The sequence below is a fragment of the Alexandromys fortis genome, unplaced genomic scaffold, assembly GCF_014885135.2.
Source record: "Alexandromys fortis isolate MF-2015 unplaced genomic scaffold, M_Fortis_MF-2015_v1.1 scaffold_26, whole genome shotgun sequence".
Lineage (NCBI taxonomy): Eukaryota > Metazoa > Chordata > Mammalia > Rodentia > Cricetidae > Alexandromys > Alexandromys fortis.
Window position 1 is genome coordinate 9,023,995 of NW_026067894.1, and position 21,606 is coordinate 9,045,600.

The 21,606-nt window shown below is 47.2% G+C and overlaps 2 protein-coding genes across 4 annotated transcripts in view; one reads left to right on the plus strand and one right to left on the minus strand.

The window, feature by feature from the left end:
* Nucleotides 1-5: 5 nt before the first annotated feature.
* On the plus strand, nucleotides 6-20,687 carry Xkr8 (XK related 8). Of its 2 annotated transcripts, none has more exons than XM_050150442.1 (3): nucleotides 6-623; nucleotides 2,139-2,335; nucleotides 19,539-20,687. In XM_050150442.1, exons 1-3 carry the CDS (start codon nucleotides 331-333, stop codon nucleotides 20,102-20,104), a joined length of 1,056 nt encoding a protein of 351 aa, XP_050006399.1. In that variant the 5' UTR covers nucleotides 6-330; the 3' UTR covers nucleotides 20,105-20,687. The 2 variants fall into 2 exon arrangements, with proteins under 2 accessions (XP_050006399.1, XP_050006391.1); XM_050150434.1 differs by lacking the exon at nucleotides 19,539-20,687 and adding an exon at nucleotides 4,691-8,536.
* Nucleotides 8,870-21,606, minus strand: part of Eya3 (EYA transcriptional coactivator and phosphatase 3) — an 80,676-nt gene continuing 67,939 nt past the window's right edge. For both annotated transcript variants that reach the window (XM_050150336.1, XM_050150337.1), the window contains 4 exons: nucleotides 20,694-20,808; nucleotides 18,751-18,872; nucleotides 14,457-14,557; nucleotides 8,870-12,387 (listed from right to left, as the gene is read on the minus strand). In XM_050150336.1, coding sequence (XP_050006293.1) covers nucleotides 12,307-12,387; nucleotides 14,457-14,557; nucleotides 18,751-18,872; nucleotides 20,694-20,808 — 419 coding nt within the window. In that variant the 3' untranslated portion in view covers nucleotides 8,870-12,306. The remainder of the gene's footprint in view (nucleotides 12,388-14,456; nucleotides 14,558-18,750; nucleotides 18,873-20,693; nucleotides 20,809-21,606) is intronic.

The following is a 21,606-nucleotide window of genomic DNA, read 5'->3' on the forward strand; positions in this document are numbered from 1 at the left end:
AAAACCCCTAGGTACTTTTTAAAAAGTTTTCTGGTTTGGTTTCGCGACAGTGCAACCGTGAGGGATCGCAGCTGTGGTCGGGGTTCTAGGCTGTAATCTTGCGGCCATTCCCGCCTCCTTGAACGTCAAACGCAAAATCTAAGTCCGCAGAAGCCGGGCTCAGGACAGGGTGGGCTGGGGGCGGGGTCTGGGCGTCTCGCTCCTCCCCGGGCAGGGCGAGAGGGGGAAGTCCCGCCCCTCAGCCCCGCCTCCCGACTGCCCCGCCCCCTTCCTGCCGGACGACAGGGGGCTGGAAGGCAGGCCCGCGGTTGCCAGGCTAGCTTGAGGGCCATGCCTGTCTCGCTGCGCTCCCCTCTATTCCTGGACGTGGTCGTGGGCGTGGTGGGCACCCTGTCTTTCCTGCTGGACTTGGCCGCCGACCTGTGGGCCGTCGTCCAGTACGCGCTCGGTGGCCGTTACCTGTGGGCCGCGCTGGTAGTGGTGCTGCTGTGCCTCGCCTCTGTGCTGCTGCAGCTCTTCAGCTGGGTCTGGCTGACCACCGACCCCACCGAGCTGCACAAGTCGCTGCCCTCGCGTCGTTTCCTGACGCTGCTGCATGTGCTGCAGCTCGGCTATCTGTACAGGTGAGTGCCCTGACCGTCGAGGAGAGGAACGTGGGTTGACAGCCGTCAGAGCCAAGTCTAGTGAGAAAGTCCCTGCAATAATGTGGGCCCGAAGAGAAGAGTGTTTCTTAATTTTTATTAGTTTAATTTTAATTTAGTTTGTTTATTTATTTATTTTCGAGGCAGGGTTGCTCTGCGTAGCTCTGGTTGTCTGGAACTCGCGCTGTAGACCAGGCTGGCTTCAAACTCAGATCTACCTGCCTTTAAAGATGTGGACCACCTTGTGTGACTTTTTTTATACTTTTATTGTGACTAGGCCCTTGAATGATCACTGACCTCTCTGGTCTCAGTTTACTCGGTGTCTAGTTGGGTTGGCAATAGTTGCTACTGGTGTTCTGAGCAGAATAGAGGCACATGTCCGTAAATTGTCCTGGCACAATTCATGTCTTTCCTGGGCAGCAGCTCCAGCTTCCAGGACAGTGCCCCCTTTCCCTTCTTTCTTAATTTTGTCCTTTTCTGTGAACATTTGCCTCCCCATCAGGGAATGAAGAAGGCAGAGATGGGTCCTGCCTTACTCATTGTGTCCCTGGAGCCAGCCAGGGCTGGACACAGAAAATATGTCTGGACTGTGTGGTTTTTTTCCCAGGCTCAGCCAGAAGTGACAAGTGAGGACAGTTCCTGGCACAGTGCTGGCCTGGTGACTTTTTTTTTAAATATTTATTTATCATGTATATAATATTCTGTCTGTGTGTATGTCTGCAGGCCAGACCTCATTACAGATGGTTGTGAGCCACCATGTGATTGCTGGGAATTGAACTCAGGACCTTTGAAAGAGCAGGCAATGCTCTTAACCGCTGAGCCATCTCTCCAGCCCGTGACTTTTTTTTTTTTTTTTTTGAAATCATGAATAAGCCCTTGGGTGAGACGAGAAAAAGTAAAGTCAAGGAGTCAGGGTCATGCCATGGAAGGCAGGGCTTCATGGTGTGGTGTGGTGTAGGTTGGGTTGGGTTGGGTGACTGGATGCAGAATCTGTTGTGGAATTAATTCCCCTCAGATCTTTGCAAAGCTGCATTCGGCTTCCAGCAGTGGGGTTGGGGCTTTGAATGTTCGCGATTTGCCCGAGGGAGTACAAGTATAGCCCGGATGGGTGTGAAGGACAGGCCAGAGAGGGCATCCGATCCCCTGGAGCTGGAGTTAGAGGTGCACCACCTCATGCGGCGGCTGCCATGAACTGCTACACCATCGCAGGCCCCTTGCTTGCTTTTCAATTCCATTTCCCATCTCTAGGACGGGGCCTTGGTGAATTGGGTTAAACTCGGGACCACGCCTGACCAGCAAGCATGGCAGTTGTATGTCCCCAACTTAAAGGATGAGGAAACAGGTTCTGTGAGGTTAGGTGGCTTGCCTGAGGTTCCATAGCAGTTAAGTGACAAGCTAGGATTGAAGCCCACCTCCATGCACTCAGTGGTCGGAAATGGAGGGACTTCCAGAACACTGACCTGACCCGCTGGGCATCTATGTGTGTGTTCTGCCTAGGTGCCTGCACGGGCTGCAGCAGGGGCTGGCCTTGTTGCAGCAGGAGCTGCCAACCGAGAGTGACATAGCCTATGCAGACTTCCTGTCCCTGGATATCAGCATGCTGCGGCTCTTTGAGAGTTTCTTGGAGGCGACACCACAGCTCACATTGGTGCTGGCTATCGTGCTGAAGAGTGGCCAAGCTGAATACTACCAGTGTGAGTGCCGGGCCAGTGAGAACCCCTTTGGTGCCCCTCAGTGTTAGCAGTGTCCTCGCTCTTAGTGGACAGAAGGAAAGCAGGGAGACGGAGCCTTAGCTAGTGGATTCCGATCTAAAGTCATTCAAGCTGCATGGAGTTAGAAAAGCGACTCAAACGATCAGTTTATCCTCATCTGAGCATCGGGCATAACAAATGAAACTACCTTGTGGAGGAATGAGCAGGTTAAATGTGGGCGATGCCTATAGAGCTCAGGGCCTCGCACAGAAAATGTGTGCATATGTTTGTGTGTGTTTGCAGGTGCATGTGTGTATGTGCAGAAAGCAGAGGTCAGTGTCAGGTGTATTTTGCAGTTGCTCTCCATCTTTTTTTTTTTTTTTTTTGAGACAGGCTCTCACTATATAGACCAGGCTGGCCTCAAACTCACAGAATTCCCCTGCTTTTGCTTGCCCAGTGCTGTACTTTTTATTACTTTGATGATAATAAATAAAGTATATAGGTTACCTGATACATAATGATAGGCTTGCTAGGTAATGGACATTTTATTGAGCACTGCTTCAACCTGCATGGGTTAGGGAGTGACCTAACCGGCAACCGGAATAAAGAAACAGGCACCTAAAAACGCTGAGCTAGGGTGGGCCTCGGGCTCTGAAGCAGCGGCACAGCGCACCTGAAGTTTCGGTGCACACTGATTCTAGCTAAAGGCCAGCTGCTTTTTAATGTGTGTTCTGAGACTGGGCTCTTTGCTGTTCCCATGGGCCTGAGGCACGGGGGTATGTGACATGGTCCACTCAGGACCTCACCTGCTCCCCACAGACACTTAGGTTGGTTCTTTGTCTGTCACTGAGGTGGGGACACAGCAGTGAACAAGATACACAGAGCCTCCACCCAGCCTGTAAAACAAATAGTTACACTAGGTGTACTGAGTGACTGCAAGAGTCAGGTGGCAGAGACTCACAGGGCCCCAGAAACCCTCAGAGACATCTGGAAAGTGAGGAGCCTTGGGAGGGACTTCTCCAAGACCAAGCAATGCTCTACCTCACACCCGATTGAGAGCCCAGGGCTCCCCCTTCTGTTCCCCATCCATGTATACCTCAAGGTCCGCCGCAGCAGCTCCCCGAGGAAGCCCCCTCGTCATCACTCCCACAGCACCTGGGAGAACCCCTCGCTTAAGAGAGGTGCCTGCCGACAGGTGCTCCTTTTCAGCACTTGGTAGGTACGTGGCATTTCCTTGAGGTCAGAGCCAGGCGGAGATGATCAACACTGTGGGCTGAGCATGAGGAGACAGGCTTTTCTCAACTTTTGATTGAGCAAACATTTATTATGTGCCATGTACTGGGCCACCAGGGGAACCCAAGTGAACCAAATCAGCTTTCTACCTTCCAGGAGCTCAAAGATAGAAAACAGGCTGGACGGTGGTGGCACACGCCTTTAATGCCAGGACTCAGGAGGCAGACGCAGGCGGTTATCTGAATTCCAGGCCAGCCTGGTCTACAGAGTTCTAGGATAACTAGGACTACACAGAGAAACTCTTTGTCTCGAAAACAAAACAGGCCATTGCTATGTTAATGGCGTGGGTGGACTATTACAGGGACCTCTGGCTGCAAAATGGGGTCTAGAAGGGCAACCCCAGAAGTTATTCAAGCTGGGGTTTGCAGGGTGAGTAGCCTGGGTAGGCAAGAGATGGGACTAGCTAAAGATTTGATACCAGGTAACAGGTGAGTTCTGGACACACAGGAGGCTCTCAGTAAACTTGTGTTGAGTGAGGACGCACAGGGCATGCCCGTGCCACTCCCTCCTTGGAGGCCCGGATGCTTCCAGTCCAGGGTAGGCATGTCAGAGGTAGGATAGGACCCCTATCCTAAACCAGATCTTGGAAAGTCAGGATAACAGGCCAAGCTGTACCTGGAGGAGAGTAAGGAATGGTGGGGAGGTGTAGGCCATTGCTCCCAGTCCTGAGGACAGCTGCAGAAGGCCTATTGCTCCTCCATGAGATCTGTCTACCTCTGACACGGAGAAAGGGGCGGGGGGGGGGTGTGGGGGTGTGGGGTGGAACTGCTAATTCCATTCCCAGGCTCTGGGAATGGAAGGGTGACAGGACCTAGACGAGGCTTAGGGTGAAGGCACAGGAGTGCCAAATACCAAGTGGAGTCTACGTCACACACCTCCCATCCTTATGCTACCAGGGTAGCATTTGAAAGCAGTCCTCTCTCTTCGGTTGGAACGCCAACTGTCTCCTGAATAACTTGGGGCTTCTAGGACCGACTTCAGGGTTTCTGCCAGAGTTCCTGTGAGCCCTGGAGTTGCCAGGCAGGCTGCACTCAAGGCTGACTCGTTTCTTCTTGCTCTTGGTAGGGTTTGGCATCGGCTCATCCTTCCTGGGCATCTCGTGGGCACTCGTGGACTACCACCGATCCCTGCGTACTTGCCTTCCCTCCAAGTCTAGCCTGGGCTGGAGCTCCTCTGCCTTCTACTTCCTGTGGAACCTGCTGCTGCTGTGTCCCCGAATCTTCGCTGTCGCCCTGTTCTCAGCTCTCTTCCCCCAATATCTGGCCCTGCATTTCTTCAGTCTGTGGCTGGTGCTGTTGTTCTGGGTCTGGCTTCAAGGCACACGATTTATGCCAAACCCCAACTTTGAGTGGCTGTACCGGGTGGCGGTGGCAATCATCCTTTATTTCTCCTGGTTCAACGTGTCTGGGGGCCGCACCCGAGGCCGGTCCGTCATCCACTTGTTCTTCATCCTCAGTGACAGTATTCTGCTGGTCAGCACCTGGGTGACACACAGCACCCTGCTGCCCAGCGGGACCTTCTTGCCAATGTGGTTGATGATAGGAGGAGCCTGCTTCGTCCTGGGACTGGCTTTGCGTCTGATCTACTACCTCTGGCTGCACCCTAGCTGCAGCTGGGAGCCCGACCGCGTGGATGGGGCCCTAAGTCTCCTTCCTAGGAAGCAGCCTAAACAGCTTTATAATAGACGGGCCATTCAGTTAGCACAGAACTTTTTCACCAAGATCAAAGAGGAGGAGATTTCTCTGGCAGAGGCTGGAGACGTGGAAGGAGCCCTTTGAGGTAGGGTCTGACTCAACCAGTGAGGAAGATGTGGAGAGCTGGGCCTTGGAAGGGCCAAAGGCCAATCCTATACAAGCTGTCTTCTCTTCCTTACCAACCATGAGCTGCTGTCACCAAAGCCTCACGTTGCTATTCTTACCTCTCAGGTGACTGGTGGAAGTATCCTGTCTCCTGGGTTCACTGGCCTGCTCTAGGAGGTCCTGGGGTTCTGGGGATGTTCTCAAGAAGTCTTTCCTACCCCCACCCCATCCACTCACATCAATCAACCAATGTTGAGAGCACTTTATTTTCCAGGAGCATCATTCTGACTGTTGAACTGGCTGCTGCCCTACCTTCTTTCCCTACCCACTTGAACAAATGTGATTTCAAAGACCAGAGGCCAGTGAGGACCCTGCCAGACCCTCCAGTGTTGTGATGCAGCAGTCTCGACTCTGGCTCTTGGGCCACCTTTAAAAGCAAGTAGCAAGTGCCTCATGGACCTGTGGTCTAGGCCATGCACAACCCGCTGAGTATTTTACCTCCTACCTCCATCTGTGAAAGGAAGAGAACATGTGCGCATGTGTTTAACAGTATTATTAAAACCGTGTAATATTTCCCAAACCAGTATGTACCATTAAATACAGTCTGTCAGCCTTTCTATTACGGACAGGTGGCAGGGGTCTGGAACCCCTTAAAACTGGTACAAACTCCTGGAATAGAGACATGGGCTGACTTAGTTATGACTTTGTAATGAATATCTAAATTGTTCCAGTATAATAAAAACTCGGGAAGCAGAAATTGAAATAAAGACCTGATAAACCCAAGGACAGTGGAGACTCAGCTGGCTGACCCTCTCTCCACGTTTTCCCCAAATTGCATCCCTGGAAATCCTCTCTTCCTGTCCTCTCTAGCAGATCTCTTCAGTCCTTCAAGAACTCTATGGCAAATCCCAGTAGCCAATCGCTGACTCCATCCTTTGATTTGAGGTGGCCTTATTGGCACAGTGGAAGGGTTATACCAACAATTCTCCTGCAACATTTCCCATTTCAGTTGGTAGAGCATGGGACTCTTAATCCTGGGGCTGTGGGTTAGAGCCCCATGCTAGATGGCAAATTGTAACTAGCCTTTCTCTGTCCCACCAGTTAGCTCCCAAATAATGACAGAGACTTATTATGAAAGCTTGGCTTTAGCTTGGGTTTGTCCCATTAGCTCTTATAACTTAACCTTGTGGCCTTTTACCTTTCATTCTGTATGCCTGACTCTCTCTATGCCTTGTTGGCACGTCAGGTACCTAGATGCATCTCCTGTTTCTTCTTTCTCTGCCTGGAAGTCCTGCCTAGACCTCCTATCTAGCTATTGGACATTCAGCTCTTTATTAAACCAATCAAGCAATGTATCTTCAGTGTACAAATACCCCACAATGTGACTGCATTTTGCTTCCCAAGATGCAGTAGCTGGTGAGCCCGAGTGGGCCGCTCATCTGGCAGGCAGCAGAACTCACATTTGGGCAGACAGTGCGTTCTCCTAGGAGGTCTGCGACTGGGCCTGAAGAGTAGCATCTTTAGGACTAGGAGTGAGTTTGAGGGGCTGGGTGGAAGGTGAAGTGACACATCTTAGGATGTGGATGACGGTTCTGGGGAGATGGAGCGTTCTGTTCTGGTTCCAGGGCTGGGACCCAAGATAGTTCTAGTGTGATCGAAACTCACTTTGGGTAGTTCACAACGGCCTGTAACTCTGGCTCCAGGAGATCCAACATCCTCCTTTGGCCTTTGCATATGCATATACAGGCATACACTCAAAAAATTTTTAAAAATTGAAAAAAGGAAGTACAAGTTATTACACTGGCCTTGTTTTTAGACAGTCTATCCTACCGAGATGACCTTGAAGACATCCTTCTGCTTCAGCCTCCCAACTGTTAGGATTACAGGTGTACACTACCACACACAAAGCTCTTTATTCTGAAAGAATTTAAAATTATAACAGCGGGATTACATGTAATTAGAAAATGTCCTTAAGCCAGGTGGTGACGCATGTCTTTAAGCCTAGCACTCGGGAGGCAGAGACAGGAGGATCTCTGTGAGTCTGAGGCCAGACTGGTCTACAGAGGGAGTTCCTGGTCATTTGAGATAAGGTTCCACATGTAGATTAGGCTAGCCCAAAACTTCTGGGAAGTCTGTGGTCTGGTGAGACAGGGACTAGGACAAAGGTGCCAGAGGTGGAAGAGAAGGTTCTGGTTCCAGTGCTGGGACTCAAGATAGTTCTGCCAGCCACTTACTGGTGTGGAGGTAAAATAGTGTGATCTTGCCTCTGCTTCTGAGGATTACAGACAAGAACACCATACCCGACCAATAACTTTTTTTAAAAAATAATTTACTTTTATTTCATGTACATGTATGTCTGTGTGAGGGTTTCAAATCCTCTGAAGTTGGATTACAGGCAATTAGGAGCTGCTATGTGGGTGCCAGAAACTGAACCTAGGTCCTCTGGAAGAGCTGAGAGTGCAAGTAACTGCTAAGCCATCTCTTCAGCCCCCGACCAAGAACTTTTAAACAAGAAACATGTTTTTTAAAAAAACCATCTAAAGATTTACATGTCCCAGGACAGCCAGGGCTACACAAAGAAACCCTGTCTTGAAAACCAAAAAGAACAAAGAAAAATGTTTACATGTCACGGAGGGTTTGTGCGAGAAGTGTTTTGTTAGGAGATGGAGATGTTTGCTCTTGGGATTTGGGGGGCAGTCAACACTTGGACCTGTGTTTTTCACCGAGCAAGGCACAGACAACAGCTAACAGACCACTAGCCAGGGTATGAGATGTCGTCATGCTCCTGAGGAAATTCACCTGTGGTCTGACGCTTCTGATCCTCAAAATGATAAACGAATCCTATTCACTTCACTGTAATACAGCAACGGCCACTCCGACCAGTGTGAAGGACTGGAGAAAAACTGGCTAATATGACATGTGATCAGGCCAGTTAAAGGGTTCGTATGAGTTTGTTTTACTGGTTTGCAGCTTATGCTAGGCACAGACTGACTTCTCTTTAGTAAAGCTCAGCATACTTGACAGCTCATGAAATCTACTTCATTTCCACATCTTAAAAAGCAATGCATTCTAGAAAGAATTGAAATAAAAACAATTCCTTGTTTTTTTTTTAATATTTATTTATTATGTATACAATATTCTGTCTGTCTGCAGCCAGAAGAGGGCATCAGATCTCATTTCAGATGGTTGTGAGCCACCATATGGTTGCTGGGAATTGAACTCTGGACCTTTGGAAGAGCAGGCAATGCTCTTAACCGCTGAGACATCTCTCCAGCCCCAATTCCTTGTTTTCCAACGTATACCAAATGATCACTTTTTGTGTGTATGAAATTAATGACCCAGTTATTGAAAGGCTGACATCTTTCTTAATGAAGCCCTGGTTAGGACCCTGCCTGGCTCAGCAACTGGACTAACCGTATTTAAAAAGACAAATGAGAAAATTGAATAGAAAATAAAAATTTTATTTTTTTCAAGTTTATAAGATAGTTCCCATTACATATAACATTATGATCAAGGACTCTATAGCCACAAATGCCTGCAGTCACATAAATATATCCAACCCAACCGATGCCTTTTCTTGCTAAAGAGGCATCTGAAGTCCAGAGGGAGAGTGGTGATCCAAGTAGAAATGGTCCTTAATGGGATGGCTCCACCCAGTGTGCTAGGAGGCAGCCAGGGAGTCTTGCTTGCTAGAGCGGACTCAGGGTAGAGGGAGGACAGGTGGCCTGTGGACAGGGTTGAGACACAAGCAGATTTTTGCCTCTAGTGGATAAGATATTTGACCTCAGAATTCCAACTTGGCATCTACAATAAGTCTGTCTGGATAGTTCTAGCTTCTTCAAGATGAAGACCAGGTTAGCAGCAAGGAACATAAACTTAGTCAAGAAGGGCCTCTGCTACACCCTGGAGAGGAATGAAGGAGGGCCCAAGCTTGCCACCTGGGAGATAGCCCCCCCCCATGCTTTGCCTGGTGCTCTTGTCAACTGTGACTCCTACTCAAAGTAGTGTCTGGAAGTGCCACACGCTTGCAACTGCAATGTCAATCAGATTCTAGTTGGAGCTACGAAGGCTGAATTTGTGTGAATCGCAAACAAACTGTGCCAAGTCTCTTGGGATGCTAGATCTGACACCCAACTTGTACAGAAGACAGAACACCCCCAAATTAAAAGCCCAAAATAGGCACCTAAATTCTGGAGCAGGGATCCACTCTCCCGGACATTACCAGCTGTCCCAGGGGCACTGGACAGGGTGATGCTAAGGCACAATCAGTTTTACATTCGAAAGTCACCTCATATCCCAGGACACTCCTAGAATCAGCCCACACCATGAGATATCTACACTAACCCTTCAGAACACTGAATCCAGCAGGGAAGGATGCACCAGCGATTGCTCAGGGCGCTCTGTCCAGTAAAGACGGCCTCTTTTTAATGAAACAACCCAGTTTCTTGCAGCTCCAAGTTCCCAACAGCTTTTGATTTTTAAAAGAAATTTTATTTTCTGAGTGTTTTCTTACATGTATGTAAGTGCTTGGTGCCAGAAGAGGGCATAAGTCCTCTGGAACTACAATTAAAGATGTTGTGAGCAGCCCTGTGGGCACTTACACCTTGACCTCTGTACCAGCAGCTAGTGTTATTAACTAGCAAGCCGTCTTTCTAGTACCAACAGTTCCTAATGCTACCAGCTCATTTTCCTACTCAAGCCTTTGTGGGAGGGAGGGAAGTCAATGCCAAGGGCAGCAACACACCAATACACCCCTGCTTCCTGTCTGCCCCGACAGGGTGGTCGCTGCCAGAGCAGAGGCTCCTCAGCTCAGTGTCTCCTTGCTTCTCTTGGCCAAGTCCAAATTCTTTTTGTAAAGAGAGCTAAATTGGGCAGGCAGGGCAAGATGGAAAGGGATTCCATGTTACATTCTAAGAATGGAGAGTTTCCCTTTAAGTGTTCATGGTATAACCTGTGTGCAGAAGGCTGTGCGTCACCACTTGACAGTCTTAAAAGCCTGAAGTCAACAGGTGGCCTTTGTCCAGGATAAGAAACTACACTGGCAACGAGGGACGGGGTTGAGGCTTCAAAGTAAAACTTATCCTCAAGTTTTCTATGATGAACCACGAAAAAAGGCCGGGCAGTGTTGGGATGGTGGTGCTCAATGTAGCCTAGGAAAGTCAGGCTTAGATGCCACCTCTTTGCTCCCACCCCCATCTCAAAAAAAAAGCCAAATGAGTGACTAAAATGGAACACCAACCTCACTTCCTGTCTGAGCCCCTTCCTCAACTGCTGCTCTCAGAAGTACTGGCCAACAGTTCTGCAGATGGTGTGCCAGCCTTTCTGCTGCGGTCTGGTAGCCTCTGTGCTGCAGCGTTTCTGGGGACAGTGACTGCAACAGTGGTTGGTCAAGGACCTCCTGAGGACCAGAGTAGCACATTTCCTCACCTCTAGGGAAGTTTACCCTAATTAAGGACCTCATATTGGTCCTCAAGGGACAGTGCCTTCAAACAAAACAAAACAACAATAACAACAAAGTCAAAAAACAAAACCCAGCTGGACCTGAAGGCTGGGACTATGCCCAGACTCTCCTCCAAAGCATCTGGGGCAGGCTGACAGGGCCCTTGCAACTAGCTCAGGGTTCCATTTTCAGGCATTTAAGTCAAGAGAGTATTTCTGGCCTGATTTCCCACTTCATCATGGCATCTGAGAAACGGAGTATTTCATGGGAAATTGGGTTTTGGTTCTAACAATCTGCTCTCTATTCCCAGACACAAATCTGGGCAAATATAAGTTTGGACAACTGCATGTAAGTGCAGGGCAAAGGAAGCAGGTGTAGCCTGCTCTCAAGACTTTTTGACTTTACCTGAGAGGGCGGGGGCTGGCCAGAGCTGCATGGAAAGAAGTGGATTTGAGAGAGAGCAGGGAGTGTGAACCCAACATCTGATGACTGAGCTGGCCACAGAGCAAGCATCTGCTGGGAACAGGAGCTGCTCTGCAGAAGGAGCACTAGGAAGACTCCTACCTCAGGAGCCAAGGATGAAATTCCTAAGGACCCCAAGCCCCTTCTCTCCAATTTGGAGGGTGAGCCTCCTGGGACACAGTCTCTTAATTATGAGCTAAAGGTGTAGATTTATTGTTTCTGGGAAGGAGTTTCCAGGGTTGTGACTTTTGGTTACAGATGAAGGACTGGTAAGGAGACAGAGGCTTACAAGACGGGAAACGCCAAAGTCTAAAGTTAATAAGTGACCAGGGCCCTAAGACAGTGAGGAGCCTCCTGGAAAGCAGAGTCCTGGGCCACTAAAGGGTGCTGCTGACACAGAGAGGTATTTCAGACATTTCCATTACCACTGTCACGGAAACTTTACACACCGCTTTCTTCATGGGGGAGGGGAGGAGTGCTTCAGAGACCAGTCCCTCAGCTACAAAAGTAACATACCCATTTACTGGGAGAGGACTTCTACATCTAAGATTACAGGAGATGTTCTCATGGGACACATTTTCCATCAGCATGATGAGGAGGAGCTCCCAGTCTGTCCATGCACCAAAGGTGCAACTGTGCCCCAAGCATTGCCTTTTCTCGTTCTTCTTTCTTGAATGAAACAGAACTAAAGCATAGTAGCGGCATCAAGTCTGCTGTTCCAGCCAGCCACCTCCTGCTGGACTATGGACGGGGCCGCGGCTTGCTCGTAGCAAAAACTGCAGTTGGTTCTGATTGTGTTCTCGCCAGCATTCCAGAGAGAGAGAGAGAAAGAGCACAAGAGAAGGGGAAGGGGCGCTGAGACACAGACAGACAGACAGACAGACAGACAGACAGGAGAGAAGGGTCTCAGAGGGCTCTGGCCTGACTCCTGTCAGAGGTAAAAGAAGCTCACAAGGAAGGAAGGCTCTACGTTCCAGTTCTCAGAGGAAGTCAAGCTCTAAAGCCTGGTGCAGGGACACCAGGTCTCCATGGTTTGTGATCCTCCAGAAGGGCATGTTGTGCTGGAAGAGAAGAAGGAAGGCTAGTTAGCCCAGCTTCTGGAACCCAACTTACACCCTCTCCTCCACAGATGTCTCCTTGAGGCTCTTGGAAACCATCTATCCTTTTGTCAGAACTTTGTACAGGACACAGAAATATGAGGAATTTGTAAAAGATTTCAATGCTACCTATGCTTTTATAAGAAATACCTGTCCTAGCTTTTAAGGTTTTTAGGATCAAATAAAATGATGATAAGAAATTAGTATTTCTGAATGTAGTATCGAATGCCTGTGACACTTGGGAGGCCGAGGCAGGAGGATTACAAGATTGATGCCATGGACTGGAGGGATGGCTCAGCAGTTAAGAGCACTGGCTGCTCTTCCAGAGGACCCAGGTTCAATTTCCAGCACCAACATGGCAGCTCACAATTGTTTATAACTCCAGTTTCAGGGGATGACACCCTTATACCAATGCAAATAAAACGAAAGAAAAAAAAAAGGTTGAGGCCAGTCTGAGCAACACAGCAGATCCTGTTACTACTAACAGGCTGGGAAGGAAGCTGGTGGTCAGTTTCCCGTAAGCTTTTGCTCTAACAGGCTCAAATTCTACCCATGTCCAAGATGCAGGATGTTATGGCGCCAGAATTGTACTAAGAAGACCATATCCTGTTCTGGAAGGATTATTCCAGTGCAGAAAACCATGTTCGCTGAAGTGGAAGTGGACCACTTCCTCTGACCATCCTTTCTGGCTGCTCAACTGTCAGGTTGTTAGCAGGCAGCAGAGGAAGAGAACAGCAGAACTAGATGATGGCGCTTTGTCCAATGGAAAGAAGGACACTGACAGCTGGGATGGCCCCATGGGTAGCTGGCTTGGGAATCAGTTCCTTCTTCCTTTGGGTATGTTCATGCAAGGACTAGTTTTCTTCCAGAAAGGCTGGCAGAAAGATTCCTGACAGAAAGCAAGATAAGTTGCATAAAGCACTCAGACTTTTTTGTTTTTTCGAGACAGAGTTTCTCTGTTTAGCTCTGGCTGTCCGGGAACAAGATCTGTAGACCAGGCTGGCCTTGAACTCACAGAGATCTGCCTGCCTCTGCCTCCTCAGTGCTGGGATTAAAGGCGAACAACAACACCACCTGGCACACTCAGACATTTTTAATCAATATATTCTGTTTTTTTTTCTCAGTGCTGAGGACTGGCTAGTAGGACTTTTACACCCTGGACTCCTGGAGAATGTATTTCTTAGTAGATTGCAGACCTTAGCTTAGGGTGACCTCTGTGACTGCTCAAGAGCTTCTCTTCCCTACTACTTCTCCAGACTGAGAAGCCACTGAAGTTTTTCCCAAAGGGAGAATGAGCAGCACTGGAGAATCAAAGCTTCGATGGTTAACATGGAAAAGCTCTATCAAGCTCTATGACTTGCTCTATCATGGTAACATGAAATAACGATGCCAACTGACTGTCAATCACATAGTTCACTAAAGTTGCTGTGATTTCTATGAACTGGGTGAAGAAAATCAGGGCAGTCCTAGTTGGTAAGCCATGGTTCTAAATCTAAAAAAGAAAAGAAAGGCCAAGGAGAGAACGTTCATAACCCTTAAAGACGGTTGAGTGGCAGGGAGGAAAGGACAGAGGAGGACTTAACAAAAATTATAGGAAAAATTCTACCTGGGGAAAAAATGACCTTTTTCTTAAAGAAAAATGAGGAAGGACAATATATACTACAAATACACAATAGTTGTAAAGATTTTTCAGTTTTACCATTTTTCTACCCTACCCCTTTTTTTGACAGTCTCATGCATCCCGTGAACGATGTAGCCAAGGATGCCCTTTCCACCTCCTGCTTACACTTCACACGTGCTGTGATTGCAGGCAAGCTCCATCCTGGCTATAGAGTGCTGAGGACTGAATCTGGGCTCCGTGCGGCTGGGCAGCAGCCTGCCAAGTTAGATACATCCTCAGCCTTTACCTATAGTCCCACCGCAACCACACGGGCTTCACATCCTCTTACTGCCTCCAGATGTGGGGATTACAGATGTGCTCCTCTGTATATAACAACCACATAGCTCATTTTTTATTTTCTTTCTACAGTTACCTGTTTGGCTGCGATTTCTTCATCTCGTCCGTCTCCAATCACTACATATGTGACTTTCTTCCCAAACCTTGATACAATTCTCTCAAAGCAGCTCTCCTTACCTGTAGGAAAAACACATTTCCTATTAGAACAGTCTTCCCTAGCTTTCTCAACACAGAAGGTAAGGACGGCTGCTCCACTCACCTGTCATGCTAGCAGCCCGTGCAGACTATTCGGGTTAGGAGCAGAGCCAGAGCTTCAGGAGCCCCTCTGCCCAAACAAAGTGAAAGCGTGCCATTACCAAAACAACTCACTCTAACCTTCACAACAGCTATCTAGAAACAGGACAAGGAGCCTAGGATGAACAAGCTGTAAGCACCTCCACCTCTCTTGTGTATTTCCCACTGAACTGCCATTCCCAACTTTCAGACCATCACAGGTTTAGTGTCTCACCAGATCACATGCCGGCAGCTAGACTTAGCTTGGTCTCGACTCCAAATTCAGGCTGTGGCCATGGTCTACGGCAACTGCTCTTCTTAGAACTCCATGATTTTTTCTCTCCCCCGAGACAGGGTTTCTCTGTGTAACAACTTCGGCTGTCCTGAAACTCACTCTGTAGATCAGGCTGGCCCTGAACTCAGAGACTTGCCTGCTTCTTCCTCCCAAGTCCTGGGACTGAAAGTGTGTGCCACTACTGCCCAGCTTCCATATTTTTTTATTGATTAAATTTGTTCTTAGAGAATTTCACATGTGTATTATAATGTGTTCTGATTACTCTCAGCCCTGCCTGTCATCTCCTTCCCACCTCTGTGAGGCCCCCTTTCAAAGTCCCTTTCCCACATTCATGTCTTTTTTTTTTTAAATATTTATTTATTTATTTATTATGTATGCAGTATTCTGTCTGTGTGTATGCCTGCAGGCCAGAAGAGGGCACCAGACCTCATTACAGATGGTTGTGAACCACCATGTGGTTGCTGGGAATTGAACTCAGGACCTTTGGAAGAGCAGACAATGCTCTTAACCTCTGAGCCATCTCTTCAGCCCGTCTTTTTGTTTTGTGTCCCACGGGTTTGTGACCAAGAGCTGAGAGCTATCCACTGGAGCCTGGTAGGCTTCTTTATCCTGCTCCATTAACCTCATTTTTAATTCTCGTCAGATCCAGTGACCTAAGACTCTTCCGAAAGAACCTGGAATACCACCTGCAGGAAAGTAGTCATGATACCTGTAAATATGACACTCCTAGCCAAGCGGCAGCCCAGTGATGTCCTGGTGCAGACACTGGTCTGCTGTGGCTCCCAGTTTCTTCCTTAAGAGACAAGGCTTTTTGGGTATATGTGGTGTTTGGTGCTTACTTCACTGTGGCAATCCTGCCTGACTCTCCTCTGCAGATGCAGTTGTTGCTGAATGAATGCTTTTGACTGTACATTAACTTACCATAAGACTCCGAGAGCCACTATACTGAGCCCAATTTGGATTAACTATTAGATAATCCAACTAATATTCAAATAATTAAACTAATTCTTTCTATTTGGGTATGTATCTTTATGTGTCTGACAGACATGCACATGGAAGTCTGAGACAGACCTCAATTGTCATTCCTTAGGAGCTATAAACACCTTGTTCTATGAGACAGGGTCACTCACTAGGACCTGAGGCTCACTGCTTAGATTCCTCTGGCTGACCAGTCAGCCCCAAGGATCCTCCTGTCTCTGCCTCCCCATTGCTTGGATCACAAGTGTCTGTCATCATATCCATTACATGTGGGCTGGGGACAAATTTGGGCTTTCAGGCTTATGTGGCAAGTACTTTACCAAATGAGCTCTCCTAGCCCAAAACTTTTATTTTTCTCTTTTCTTGTTTTATGATGCTGGCGACCAAACCTAGGGGTGAATGCTAGGCAATCATTCTGTCAATTAACTACAACCCCAGCCCTGAATTCTTTTTTAAGTTAGCATACAAAGTGATGGGTTTCATTATGTCATTTTCATATGTTATAAATAAAATGATATTTATTCACATGCGTACAGGTGATTGCAGAAATCAGAGGAGCTGAGCTGGAGTGACAGGTAGTTGTGAACCACTTGACACAGAAGCTGGGAACTGGATTCAGTGAAACACTATTAATTGCTGAGCCATCAAATCCCCACTTGCTGCTTCCTTTTGTCTCCCAAACAGTCTCTCTTCTGTTCTCAGCATCCCATTGAACCCCTCTCTCTGCCTCTCTTAGGATCTTTTCCTTCCTTTCATGGCCCCTTTCTGAACACTCTTTTCCCCTACCCTGCCTTAAACCTAAATTCCATTTAGGGGAGAAAGTAGATGATGCACCTTTTTTTTTCTTTTTTCACTTTGTAGACTGGGCTGGCCTTGAACTCACGGAGAACCACCTGCTTCTGCCTCCCGGGTATGTGTTTCTAAATCTGGCATATATAATTTCCAGTTACAAATATCATATTTCATTTTTCTATATGCCCAGTCAGAATTATTATGCTCAAAGTGTTAAAAAGTTAACTGTTTAATTCCATGATAGCCTTTCTAATAAGCCAGTATCTAAGAGTGATCTGCTTATGAAAAAAAACAAAACATTGGTTCAGATTTCAGACATTTTCCTAATGTCATGTTTAGGAAGAAGGATGAAGAAATTCCCAACGTCTTGACACGCTCTGATCAAGGAGGAAATAGCCTCTGGCAGGCCTCTATCACAAGCTGGGAACAGGAGGGCTTCTCAGCAGGTGAGGGAGGAGGAGAGATGCACAGCAAGACCTACTCTAACGGATGCCACAGAGCATGGGTGGCAGCTCTTCAGCTATCATAGATGGGAGAACTTCTGACCAAGTCGTTGGAGAATATCAGTCAGTGTGGAGCACAGCTTGTAACCAAAAACTTCAATAGGTGAGGCAGAGGGATCACTGTGAGTTGGAAGCAACCTGAGCTAGAGAACCTAATTCCAAAACAACAAAACAAGGTCCCTAAGCTCACTTCTGGCATTTTCAGAAATGATCTTGAGAATTCAATATCCAAGGTTACTGAGTGACTACATAGAAAATCATAATTTTAGCTGGGCATGGTGGCACATATTCTAGTCCCAGCATTGGGAGGCTGAGGATAATCAGAACCTTCCGCGTCATCCTTGATTACACAGTCTGTTTAAGGCCAGCCTGGGCTACGTGGGACCCTATCTCAAAAAATATACAAAAAGGAAAACCCTAATTTTGAAATCACTTTTTCCAGAGAAATTGGAAAAAAACCTTCCTATTCTTGTTCCCATTTCACAGTTCTGTCAAGAAAAGCCTTGGGCTCCTCGCTGTGGTTACCATGGCACCAGATCACACTGCAGCTTCCAACATTAGCTTTGGAGAATTATGATTAAGGAAAATCACCAAATAAGCTCCCAAATGTCAGAGAGAATAAAGCCCTTCCAGTAGTTGGATTAGCCTGTGGGCAGTAGGCCTTAGTGCAATGATCACCACAGAAAATGCAGCTCTTGGGTGTGGAGGCTTCCAGGGAAGGTCTGCTGCATGGGAAGCAGAAACAGAGGCAAAGGTGAAGGGAGCCATTGTCTGTTTCCTCAATGCCCAAAGCTCTTGTCAATGGAATACAAAACTTATAGGAGAAATGGTTGGTGAATAAAACCCAAATGACTACAGAACTCCACTGCCAAACTAAGTTTTTCTCAATTCTTATTTAAAAACTTAAAAAAATTAAATTTATTCATTTTATGCATGTTTTGCCTGTATGCATGTATATGTATCATGTGAGTACTTGCTGCCCTCAGAGGCCAGAAGAGGGCGTCAGATCCCAGAACAGGAGTTCTGGGTGGTTGTGAGCTGCCACGTGGGTGCTAGATACTGAATTCAGGTCTTCTGCAAGAACAAGTGCTCTTAAATGCTGAGCCATCGTTCTAGCTAAAACATTTTTATTCAACAGTTGTATGTGAGTGTACACCTTTGTTCCATGGTATGAAGGTGGAGATCACAGAACAACTATGGAGTTGATTCTCTCCTTCTACCACCTGGTCCTAAGGACTGAGCGCAGGCCATCAGACTTGGCAGCAGATTCTAACCTAGTCAGGTAGCGGGTCTCAATAACAGATTTTCAGCCAGAATAAAAAAATAAATAAACGAAGAAAGAAACGTTGTGGAAGAAAGGAGCTTACTAGTTCGGTTCTGTTTTCCTGAGCGAACATGGTACCTGCTAAGCCTCAAGCCTCTTATGGAAGACTGCTGGATGGCAAACAACATTTGTACTGTGTAGCAGAACTGGCAGGAACAGCAGCCCCAGGGGAAGTTTCTGAGAGGCCAACGGGAGAATGACATACCGATTTTGGTAGCACTGTAGATGTTTTCAATAGGGAATATTTCTCCTAGTCCATACAGAAGAACCTTGGCCAGGGCTGGAACCAGCTGTGTGGTAGTGATCAGAACATTCACACAGTTCTTCCTAGGAGGAAAAGAAAATGGTGAAACTGAAGCAACCTAAGAACAAGAATTCAAATGGGTCAGCTCTTTAGGGTCTGACTGAAAAGGAACCTCAAAGAGCTGAACATTGCTGGTCAATGCACTGTCAATGTTATATTACCCCCCACCCCCCCAGAGGATTTCTCTGTATAGCACTGGCTGTCCTGGAACTCTGTAGATAAGGCTGGCCTCGAACTCAGAGATCTGCTTGCCTTTGCCTTCTGTGTGCTGTGTTACCACACCCAACTCAATTATTACTCTTATTCAGATTTTATTTTCTAGACTAAAGGGCAGAGCGGCCAGTGAGATGGCGTGATGCTAGGAATTGAACCTGGGTCCTCAGCTAGAGCAGTAAATGCTCCTGCACTGAGCCTCTCCACCCTCATTCCCCAGCTCTGGCCACTGCTTTCACTGCATTTGTTAGCTATCAGCACCAAGTCTTCTTGTTCTGCACACCACACTCTAGAGACAAGTGCACGGAGGAGAGCTTTCATTTATGGTCTTTTCAGTGGAAATGAACTCATAAAAGACTATTCACATTCTCTCTGCTTGTCACTCAGTAAGAAACAAAGATTCCCTAGGTCTTTACCTCCCATGGATTTCTATCCTCAGTGTTTTTTTTTTTTTTTTTTTGTCCCCCAAATTATAGACATGAGGGAGAGAGGAGCAACAGGATACTGGTACATGCTATGGCTGCATTTATTTTCCATCCTAGGCTTCAAGGTAAAAATCTCCTTAATCACCTGCATGTCTGCATGTATAACTGCATGCCAGAAGAGGGAGCCAGATCTCATTGTAGATGGTTGTGAGCCACCATGCAGTTGCTGGGAATTGAACTCAGGAAGAGGTCTTAATCTCTTCAGTGCTTACCTTCATTTTTTTTTTTTAAAAGTTACATTTATTGTGTATGTAGAACTAACACCATTAGACTTGGTAGCAAGCACATGTTTACCCCTTAATGGTTCCCTTAATAAATCTTTTTTTTTTTTGTTCCAAGACAGGGTTTCTTTGTGGCTGTCCTGGAACTCGCTCTGCAGACCAGACTGGCCTCTAACTCACAGAGATCCTCCTGCCTCTGCCTCCCGAGTGCTGGGATTAAAGGTGTGCACTGCTACAACCACCACTCATTCCCTTAATCTTCTTAGTGCATTATTTCTCCTCCTTTTTGTTCTCGAGACAGTCTCAAGAAGCCCAGACTGCCCTCAAACTATATAGCTAAGGATGGCCTTGAACTAAGTCCTGATCCTCCAGCTACACCTCACAAGACCTGGAGTCACAGGCATGTGTCACTATGCCTGTCCAGAGACCTTTTCATTGAAATTCTGCTTTCTTCTTTTGTTTTCCTCAAGACAAGGTTTTTGTTTGTTTTTTTAATTTATTTACTTATTATGTATACAATATTCTGTCTGCGTGTATGCCTACAGGCAAGAAGAGGGCACCAGACCTTATTATAGATTGTCATGAGCCACCATGTGGTTGCCGGGAATTGAACTCAGGACCTTTGGAAGAGCAGGCAATACTCTCAAGCACTGAGCCATCTCTCCAGCCCAAGACAAGGCTTTTTTTTTGTGTAGCCTTAGCTGTCCTGTAACTTAGCTGTCCTGTAACTCGCTGGCCCGAAACTCAAAGATCAGCCTCTGCCTTCTGCATGCTGGGATTAAAGGAGTGCATCACCATTGCCAGCTCATTTGAGCCTTCTAATCCCTGTTCCTAAACTCCATTTTAGGGGATGGCCTAACTTGGACAAGTGATAGGAAACAGTGTGTCCTTGAGAGGAGAAGATGCAAAGGAGACATTTCCTTACCTAGACTGGATGAGAAGCAAGGACTTGAGCGCAGTTCCTAACCAGGAATCTGTCAGAACTTCGATCTCTGCTCTCAGTCTCTGCAGCGCTTCCTTCCTCTGCGGGCTGAGGAGGCCTTCAGAGAAAAGCAGACGCATTTGTTATCTGACAACATAAACTGCTATGACAGTCAATTTGATAGTCACATGATGGGATGTGGAATCGCCATGGAAACAAATCTCTGGTCATATGTGTGAGGGATCATCAGAATTAGGCTACTGAGGTAGGAAGACCCACACCCTAAATGTAGATGGCCCGGGGTCCTGAACTGAACACAAAGGAGAAAGCAGCTGAGCACAAGTATTCTTCGCTCTGTTTCCTGACTGTGGACTTGATGGTCAGCTGCCCTCTCCTACTGCCACTGTGACACAAAATAAAGCCTTCTTTCTACGCCATGCTTATCCGCTGCTGTGCTGCAGACCAGGAGCCAATATACTTGCTATACAAAGAAGCAACCCCCATGAGCCCCTGAGGTTATACAGTCCACATGGTTTAGAAAACTTTGAGAATGGTACTACTCCAATGTGACTCCTCACCAAATTGTTTTCTTCCCTATGGGCACACCATAACAGGACATAAGCGTCATAGTGAGGTGTTGTACAAGCTTCCCTGCACAGGAACATCCCCTGCAGGATATTTACAGCGGAAACAGCTACAGCCGACAGCAGACAACACATTGCTCTAGGACTAGATTAACTGGGCATAAAACATAACAGATCTCTATAGGAACCCACTGTCAGAACACTCTGAGTCACAAAATTTAAAGAGCAAGTGTGACTCCGAATTATAAAAAGTCCTGTATTATAGGGAGATATTACTTTTTTTTTTTTTTAGGCAATCTTAGTATGTAACCCCGGCTAGCCTGGAACTTACT